This window comes from Montipora capricornis, chromosome 6 (assembly GCF_036669925.1).
Source record: "Montipora capricornis isolate CH-2021 chromosome 6, ASM3666992v2, whole genome shotgun sequence".
Taxonomy (NCBI): Eukaryota; Metazoa; Cnidaria; class Anthozoa; order Scleractinia; family Acroporidae; genus Montipora; species Montipora capricornis.
The window spans coordinates 55,721,382-55,731,381 of NC_090888.1; the positions used below are offsets into that span (position 1 = coordinate 55,721,382).

General features: G+C 39.8%; 2 protein-coding genes and 1 long non-coding RNA gene across 3 annotated transcripts in view; 1 reads left to right on the forward strand and 2 right to left on the reverse strand.

Moving 5' to 3' along the window:
• LOC138054171 (glutamic acid-rich protein-like) overlaps nucleotides 1–3,859 on the reverse strand; it is a 21,013-nt gene extending 17,154 nt beyond the window's left edge. The window contains exons 1-3 of the mRNA XM_068900663.1: nucleotides 3,768–3,859; nucleotides 1,114–1,846; nucleotides 1–93 (exon numbers count right to left, since the gene is read on the reverse strand). The exon at nucleotides 1–93 is cut by the window's left edge and continues 434 nt beyond it. Coding sequence (XP_068756764.1) covers nucleotides 1–93; nucleotides 1,114–1,846; nucleotides 3,768–3,859 — 918 coding nt within the window. The remainder of the gene's footprint in view (nucleotides 94–1,113; nucleotides 1,847–3,767) is intronic.
• A 1,271-nt stretch (nucleotides 3,860–5,130) lies between these two features.
• Nucleotides 5,131–8,464, forward strand: LOC138052543 (uncharacterized). The gene is made up of 3 exons (XR_011133110.1): nucleotides 5,131–5,466; nucleotides 6,200–6,271; nucleotides 7,518–8,464. It is a non-coding gene; the product is annotated as an uncharacterized lncRNA (long non-coding RNA).
• A 639-nt stretch (nucleotides 8,465–9,103) lies between these two features.
• Nucleotides 9,104–10,000, reverse strand: part of LOC138054172 (RNA-binding protein 25-like) — a 21,650-nt gene continuing 20,753 nt past the window's right edge. The window contains exon 5 of the mRNA XM_068900666.1: nucleotides 9,104–10,000. This exon is cut by the window's right edge and continues 1,220 nt beyond it. The gene's annotated coding sequence lies outside the window, so the exon portion shown is untranslated.

Below are 10,000 nucleotides of genomic sequence, written 5' to 3' on the forward strand. Positions count from 1 at the left end.
TGTGCAACGTTCTTGCCAAGCTTCAAAACGATTTAATGACTCTTTACACGTCATGCAATTAGCCTCGTTACATGGAAAGGGTCCACAGTCCACCTAACAAGAAAATACAGCGAACATTTTCGCGCTTAGAGTCATATAATTAACATTAAATACTTTCTTTAGGGCTGCAACATCATGAGAATTAAATAAAAGAAAAAGATGGCAATTCAAGACCTGGCTAAATCATCTGCAACATGAACATATATTATGTGATTGTGTCTCACATCTGTCTGGTTCGGATGCTCTACCAGTGAACACCGGGATATTCGCAGTCGTACTATGGTACGAAACAATTCAAAAGTACTCTACGTGGCTCAAGTTTTCATATTCTTCATCTCAAATAATAATAATAATAATAATAATAATAATAATAAATAATAATAATTACTTCATTTAAGTCTCGAGGTTATTTTGCCAAGCACGCCTACTCTACTAATTGGGGACACTACAAATCAACTGAAATTTCAACAAATCAAATCAAATGTTGGTTTTTGAAGAGAGGGGAAAATCGGAGTACCCAGCGAAAACCTTCGGGAGCGGAGTAGAGAACCCACAAACTCAACCCACATATGGCATCGAGTCCGGGAATCGATCCCGGGCCACATTGGTGGGAGGCGAGTGCTTTCACCACTGCGCCAGCCCTGCTCAGCTCCCAAATCATACCAATCGCTGAGATCACCCGTTTGATCCAAGGTACATCGACTGGATTATCGTGCATAGATGTCTGCTTGAAATTCATGAAACTTCAATCCCTGGATAAGACGTCTGGGGACACGCCATTGGTCAGTTACTTTCAAGAGATGTCAAATTCCCACCCACTACTACAGCCTTGGGTTCCCCCCACTTCCCCCTAAACGATATTGAAGACCATATCTTGCACAACAGTTTTCACAAGTGATTGGCCACAGAGACCCAACATTGTTCAAGAAGAAGAGAGATCAATAGAACTTTTCTTAGAGGAAAATAAAGTGTCTCAAATGGTTTGGCTGTAGGTTCATTCTAAGTAGGAGACAGGTGTTTTGGAGGGTTCTGACTGAGTAACAATTGCTAACGAAGAAATTATATTTCTCTTACCTCATTTCCAGGGCAATGGTCTTCAGTTCTCCGTTTGTGATGATGACGTTCATGATGATGACGTTTTTCTTTTCTTGATTTTTCTCTTTCTTTCTCTCTTTCATGGTGGTGTTTCTTTTTCCTATATTCTTTCTCATCGTCGTTTTTATCCAAATATTTATGTCCTCTGTCCTTTACATCTTCCTCGTCATAATCTCTTGACCGTTTATGTTCGTGTTTTGACCTATGTTCTTTGTCTCTATGTCTCGATTCTTTGTGAGATTTTTCCCTAGATTTTCTTAATCTTTCCTGACAAATACTACAATCAGCTTCACTTCCCTCCATTTCATCCCGTCGCTTGAGCTTCCTGTCCTTTTCCTTTTCTTTTTCTTTCCGTTTTTCCCTCTTTTCTTTTCTCTCTTTATCCTCCTCTCGATCTTTCTTACTTATCTTCTCTTTCTTTCCAGCCTTGTCCTCTCCCTTTTCACCTCTCTCCTTTCTTTTCTCATTCGTTTCTTCCGTTTCTCCTTTATCCTTCACCCCCTCCACAGGTACGCTGTAGTGAAAACCATTCCCCATCAACTCCTTGGAAGGGGACAATTTGTCCTTATGCTTCTTGCCCAATAAAGTTCCGTTTTTCATTTCGCCGGTCAAGTCCTGATCGCTAGTACTTCTAAATAAGTTAAATAAACCTTTATCCTTTTTGGTTTTCTTGGGTGTATAGCTGATTGCCAGGTCATCTCGGCTTTGAGCACTGTGGAGAAATAAGACCAATCGCAAAATTGTTACTGTTGAAACCTATGCGAACAGTGTAAGGGTTATCGAGTCCACGGAGAAAGGTTGTCAGGCGAGGCCTTCTGTTTATGGTCCATATATATCCAGAAGGCTTTAAAGCTAACCATTAGCAGATGAAGTGACAAAGGCAGCACTTTCTCCTCAGTTATTCTGAGCCCCATAAGATTGATTCGGACGGGGCTCGAACCCGCGACCTCCCGCGTGATAGTCCGTTGCATAACCAACTAAACAAACTTCAGATTTCACTTGAAGCGATGGATTCTGACCCGGGGCCCGTTTCTCGAAAGTCCCGAAACTTTACGGGCCATTTTCGGGTGTCACAACTCCCTCTGTTTCTCAAGAACGGAGGGGATTTAAGTCGTCAAACTTCACATTTAGTTTGGTTTTTGTTACCTTGAAAATATCTTAAAAGACCGGCTTTCCTGAACAAGCGTTTGGCAGATTCACAAATCGCTTTCCGGGCCCGAAAAGTTTTCGGGACTTTCGAGAAACGGGTCCCTGGAGATAGGAAGATCTGAGACCACGTGAGCCGCCTTAAGTTGGAAAATATTCGTTAGCAAAAGAGGGAGGGGGAGAGAAAAAAATGTGGCACCGAAAGGGCTTTCAGCTTCTCAGTTAACTTTGCTTATGACTCTCACCTCACCGAAATTTATTCGGTATCAATACTGAGTGACATTGCATAAATTTGGAGACATTAATTTTTGACTTAACCTTTAGTGAATGCGGCAATGGCTTGTACTAGTAAGCGCCACCCTCACATATAGGCTTGCAGTCCAACGGCGAAAGTTCAGTAACAAACGCCCGCGGAAAGGTGTTGGTGATTCAGCGATTTTAAAAAAGGGTGAGAAGCTTGAAACAATACTTTGACCACACTTAATGAATTCCTTGTTATTATCAATTTGACCCCAGGGGGTAATTCTAAAAATAATACAGTAGAAAGACTTGAGTATGGAGATCAGTCAACGAAGCAATTAGCGACACTGGTCATTGCAAATCCAAGTTAACGCACATATAAAAACAAATACAGTGGATTGTCGGAAATTCTCCCTAGAATCCAAAAGTTATCAAGCCATACGATGCAATGAGGTTAAATATTAAATCCCCAATATTCTTGAGAAACAGTTTCCAGTCTACCCACGTTAAAGTGACAACAAGTGCTCTTCGTAATAAGTGTCAAGTGACTTCACATCATCACTTAAGCATGGAACAAAAGGCACTCAACAAATTTTAGTTTTCATTGAACGCAACGTTTTTCATTTCACAATTCCGACCTTGGACAAAACTTAAAAAAAAAAAACTACTTGGCGCGCTATCAAATAAGGCGCATTCACATATAGGGAAAATATTGTTGACGTCACCTATTGTCATAAATGTGCCAACCAGAGTCTCATTGGCTGTCAAAACAAAGGGTCTTTTGTTCCTGTGGTTGCCCCATTTGACTAACAAAAGCAATGTTTGTAAACAGATAGCTTCCCTATTGCGCACTTGTCATTGCATTTTATTTTTATCGCACAATCCGTTCATAGAATGCTGTTTTTCTGCGCGTTAGAATTAAAGAACAAAACCATAGATATAAACGCTTAACCATCGCAATGTGCACTCTTTATAAGACCAAATAATCGTTTTATTCCTACTGCGCAACAGTAATCCACAGGAACTGAGCTCTCATGCAAAGGTCTTCATCTGTTTCGGTGAAGAAAAAAACACGAACGCTGATCACGAGAGGACGCCACACAATACAACAGGCCCCGCACGTGCGCTATACATTTTTGGTACACTTCCAAGAAAGACAGAAAGAACGAAAGAAAAAAAGAAAGAAAGAAAGAAAGAAAGTAAGAAAGAACATTTTATTTAAGGAAAAACACGGCACAGTATTATACCTTAGTGTATTCTCCCATACGGCCCCCCTCAGGCAATGATAAGCTACATTTTGGTTTTGTGAAAAAGTAACAAGAACCAGCCCAAGCTTCATAGGGCAACAACTAAGATGCGGAATCTTGTCCACATTGGTGAGAGGCGAGTGTCCTGTTCACTACACCTGTGAGGTTGCGATATATATTCTCAATTGACTGGATAGCTAACCTCCTAAAATATAAACCATAATGTGTCTGATACATGGAGTTACAATTTTTAAATTAGTTTTAATGATTAGTTCATTTATTTATTGTATTCATTTTTGTTATAAATGTACACGTTTCAACGACCTCCTTGGACTGCTTCCCGACTATGTTTTGAGCAGAAAAACGTACATTTTAACCGCCGAAAGAAGCATGTTCATATTTTCATTGCAGGTTTAAATGTGACTTAAATAGTAACAGTAACTTGGCGATAAGAACGGGATTTGAACAGGCCCTGACCTCTCCAATACCGGTGCAGAGCTCTGCCAATCAAACTATCAAGGCAACTGGGAACGAGCGATTTCACGTTGACTGACAAGGGTTAGAAGATCAGGAGAGAATCACACATGATTTTGTTCAGACAATTCCGGAGAAAGACTATAGAAAATCAATATGCAAAACGGGTTCAGGAAATCAAAGGACCACATGCTTTTAAGAGTATTGTCCATAAATGCTCCCCAATTTGTTTATTTATAACTTTCCTCCTAGTGTCCAATATAACAGTAAAAAATCCGCACAATGCAGAAATCATTTTTAGTTGACATCATGTTCACTAAATGAATTCCGTGAAGTACGCTGACAAACGCAGGAACCTTATGCAGTACTTAAATTTAAGCTAATCCATTCTTAAACGATTTCCAACTTAATAAAACGATCGCTTTAACACGAATTTTGCCAGAGGTAATAGTAATATCGTTAACGAAGCAATTCAGCATAACTGTTCAAGTACAAGGATTCAAAGTTTGACCGTACTTCAAAACCGCAAAGCCACATTATAAACAATAGAGATATGAACGGAATTATTAAATGTCGGCAAACAAAATCACGATATCTTGGCAAGATATTCAAGAACAATTTGAATCCTGAAGTAAAAGAATTCAAAAAATGATTCTTAAAATTTCCGTATCAAAAACGCAACAGTCCTACGCCATTTAATTCTAGCGTCTGCGTGGAATTCCCTAAAATAACACGAGCTTTGGCTGTGCTTTCGCTAAATTAAGAATCTAAAACTTCCAGGTTAATCCGCAAGAGAATGAAAAAACTCTAGCAGCATTTGACTTCTGTTTTCGTAAAAACAAACAGGTCATACAAATAAACAGCTCTGTAGACTACAAAGGTCGTCGGATTGGTTAAAGTTATAGAAAGTAATGATACAAATATAACTTAATGGAATACGAGGGAATGCTTTGGTAACATCAAGAATTTGCCAGGCAGGTGTTAAGCAAACACTTTCAAAATCTGACGAAAAAAGGGAAGTGATTTTTTCATCATAGTAGCACTCTAAGAGCTCAGGCTGGTCGGTTTGAGCTTACAGTTAATTACATCTCGCCCAAATTGGCGGCGTTAATTACATGTACGTTGGTTACCTCAGGTGTTGCAACAGACTGGTCTGAAAAAGGAGGATATTGACATGTGGGAAATAAACGAGGCTTTCAGTGCTGTAGTTTTGGCAAATATAAAGGTATGTTAAGTTGGTTAAGTTGCAAATACGGCTTAACTGAGAGTGACTATTTTGACTCCACTATCCAATCAGACACAACACGACTAACTCAATCACAACACAACTGTGTAGATACATGGGCATGTAGGACAGCAAGCGCCACAAGCCGGTTTATTTTGCGTACCATATGCATACAAACTCCGCTCCAGCATAACAATACGTTAGCATACTTAATGGTTCTGACCTCCTAAAAACTTGTTAAAGGAAAAGTACACTGGGCACCTGCCGGATACGAAAACCCAAAACCCTTCGGGAATGAGGGAACGTATTCTCCAAACCCTATGCAAGTGCCACTACCCTATGGAGGCTACGGGAAAATTTTAACCAAAAAGTAGGCGAAGAAAGCTGAACCTAGACTGATTCAAATTCCTAACGGATCACTATTTGTACGACAAATTACTTATAATCCCCACCAGACAACCGGACCCAGTCCTCTAATCCGTGCCGGCAAATATCCATTTCTGCCAATTTCGCAGGCTACAACTGTCAGAAATAGCATGTTATGTTATTCGCTAGTTCTCCGTTGTATTCGTTAAATGTACTTGTTCAAGGAACAAGCCAACATTGTCTATCGTTGTAGTACGAACCAAGGACAGTTTTGGTGCCTTTCTTATCACCAGTACTACAGAGCCCTGTTGGTGCCGTCAGTACATTTCTTCATCTGCTTGGTGCTGCTTTTTTTAACTCTTCACAGCTAATGGAATTGGATCCTGAGAGAGTAAATATCTACGGGGGCGCTGTGTCCATCGGCCATCCTATCGCGTCAGTAAGTTTTTATTAAACGTGAATAACATGAAACTACAAGCTACACAGCACCCAACTGACCTGGATAAGACGCGCGATAAAATCTACATGAGGCTTGGATCGCCCAAACCCACAGAACTGTTTTTCATTCCTCGCTGGGCTGCATTAGGAGCTTAAGCACGCGACGTTTTTGAGCCAAGAGCGTAATCCGGAAGTACTTAAAATAAGTATTGACAATATAAATAAGGTAGTGTCAATACAGGTTAAATAGGAAAACATCTCACTTCCGGTTGCCGAATCGCCGCGTGCTTAAGCTCTCAATTGGCCTTATTCACGGTAGCCGCCATGTTGGTTTTCAAATTGTCATGCAAACTAGCCATGTGTTATGCTGGGGGCAAACATTGGGAAAAAGGCAAATTGCGGAAAATCGGCTCGTCGAAATATTGAAATAACATTGCTCAAAGTACACTTTAGAATTCAGAATTAAGTGCCTTTTATAATAATTTTATATCTTTTGATTACCTTTGACATTTTGACTTTTACTTTGTTATCTGCTCATTTTTCGCTGAAAAAAACATCGAAGTAACTTGTGTAATCATTCTATTTTACTACTTAGATGATAAACATTCAATGAACGTGAAACAAATCATCTGTGTGGCTAACATGTTCGTTATTACCTCTCGAACTTGCGTTGTTTGCCCCCTCAGAAGTGTGTAGCTAATTTGCATGATAAGAGCAAATCCAACATGGCGGCCATCGTGAATAAGGGCTATTGTAAGATACGAAGCACGTTTTTTTTTCTTCAGTTCATCTGTGAATTGAACTGGAAAAAACAAGGAACCGTAAGATACTATGGCAGCGTTTACACGACGCTGTTTTATTTGTAACCGCATCGTTTTGAAAACGATAAGGTTTCATCTGTCGTGTAAACCGCGAAACCACAGCGGTTTGAATACGGTTACTATTTTAGCGCGAAATTTGCATTGCATTCGTGTGTAATGAGTCCTGCGAACTACAATAGATTGGCATGACCTAAACACTCCCAAAACGGTTCCGTGTAAACACCCCCAAAACCGCATTGATTTTGACGCGGTCCGCGTTCGTGTAAAAGTTGCCTGTATCTCTGTAAACCTTTAACTCAAGCAACGAAAACCGCCTTTTAAATTAGCCCACCATAACTGTAGAATACAACACTCTAAGTTGGCCTTATATATCGCGCATGTAGTAATCCCTCACACTAATCAAACTCTTCTCGTTTTGTTTTGAAGGATGTCTGGCGCACGGTTTATTGCTCACTTAACGCACAACCTTGCCGAGGGAAAACTGGGACTGGCCGGCATCTGCAATGGCGGCGGAGGAGCGTCAGCTATGGTCATCAAGAGACTATGACGTCAAAATCACGTGTTAATTTACTGCATGGTTGAGCAGTGTAATTAGTGAAAGTTAAGCAGTAACTTCACATGATTACGATGTGCTGTCACCTGGGTCACCTGCTGGTTAGTTAATAGGCCATTTCCGAGTCCATGTCTGCCTCCTCTTCAAAGCGAGTCTAAGTGCGAAGTTTTTGTGATGGTAATTAGTTCTACTTTACATATGAATGAAAACTAATTTTCATTACAAAAACTTCGCACTTAGACTCGAGGAGGAGGTAGACATGAACTCGGAAATGGTCTATTTAGCTGGGCGCTGAACTATGGAGAGAATAACGTGGAGATGCCATTGGTGTTGTATTCAACTGTAATTCTAAAATTCGAGAAGGGACTATTGACGTCACAAAGTATACCCTAAACTGTGCGCCTCAAGTGATGATAAAGGGCTGCATTTACCTTCGCCTGAAAATAACGCTTATCCTAACATTTAACCTTGAAATCGTCGGAAATAGCTAGCAAATGCCTGGACTTCAGGAGGAAGAGACCTTTCGTGTTGGATATTAAAGTTGGACGTACATCTAAAAACTTGCATTTCTGGCCTCAGTTGTTCAAAAGGTGGATAACGCTATCCACCGGATAAATCACTATACAGCGGATAAACACTAGCGAAACCAATTGAGTTATCCAATGGGTAGTGATTTATTCAGTGGATAGATCTATCCACACTTCGAACAAATGGGGCCTGGACGCAATAGGAAGTGGCGGGAATCTGGAAGCGTGCAAAGCCCGATAAACACCAATGCTTTGAAGGAATGTTGAAATAAAAATACAGTTTGCTTTTTAAATACCTAGTGAGAAGTTCAATCGGGTTTTACTAAAACCCAAGATCTTTCACTTAAGTTTTTTACATCTACGTACAAGTGGTTTGCAACCAATCTCAAGAGATGATAACAATGCTGCAATGTACAATTGCTGATGGACGAACAAAAGGAGCTAGTTAAGGACGGTGCCTACCAATTCAAGGGTATTTTTTGCGCGGTTTACTGAATATGCGGAAAAAGCAGGCCTAAACAAGTGTTATTGAAATCCCAAAAGAAAATTAGGCATAACCACGCATTTTTCGAAGATCATTAATTAACAATATTTGTAAATACAAAGCAATGTATGGCGTTCCTTTCCAAATTAGAGCTTAATTATCTCTGAAAAATGCCTGGTTACCCCCAATTTTCTTTTTGGATACCAAGAACACTTGCTAAGTTCTACTTTCTCCGCATAGTTTTGAACCGCGCACAAATATCCCTGTATTAATAAGCACTACCCATAGGAAATCGTAGTATCTCGAGATGCGTGGAACGTATGTGCATTAACAATAGTATGCACCGTCCTTAAAATATTCTTCTTCGTGAACGTAGCTTCGTGGGCTGATCAAAGACGGCGATTAATTTTGACTGCTTTAACAGTAATACAAGACCAGCAACAAAATGTGACATTTCAACACTTTCCGTGATAAAATCTTTCTTGATATTTACAATCATTTAGGTAAAACTTTCAAAGCAGCAGATTTAACAATTATTCGCCAATAATTGTTTTTGTATAATTTCTTGGGTGATTATTTAAAAATTATTCATTTTCTTTAAAACAATTTCATCTGTCACCTCGACAAAATGGCTTGCGGCCATTTTGAAAAAACTGCTTTGGTGAGTATTGCGTAATAACCACCAAGTGCAACCAATTTCACTGATCACCAAAGTTATTATACTACGAACAATTAGTTACTGTCGTCTCTGCAAAAAGCACAACGAAGTGGCACTTTTCCGTTAACTACTGCTTTTCAGACGAGGTTTCAAGGGTTTACTTCGCATGCTTCACGTGATCACTTCCACCAGTTCTTTTTCCTTACAGCGTTCTCATGATCCGAAAAGCAAGGAATTCACACTTTCGCTATTAGGCCACTTCGAGAAATACCATAATACTCTTTGTTTGTCCCCCCGAATTTTGCATAAGCATTGTTTCCAGTTTCTCTTGCCCCACAAGGCAAAAACAATGCTTATGCAAAATTTGGGGGGACAAACAAAGAGTATTATGGTATTTTCCAAAGTGGCCTAAAAATACACAAGCTTGTTCATAGTTAATCGTGGGACTGGTTATGAAACCTTAAAACCTTCAAAAGCGAGAACAATGTTGTCGCAATCGATGTTGAATTGACCCTGACAGTGCAAAATCTTCGCACGGGTTCGCAGATTACTTGCGCATAATTTAATTGAAAGATTTCATTGGTTATCTTCTCGAAAAAAGGTGTATTTTGTGCACCGTCCAGGCCAAAAAATACAGTCAAAAAGATGAAACAGAAAGACTTGCCGAGTTTCATACAACCATTTCCA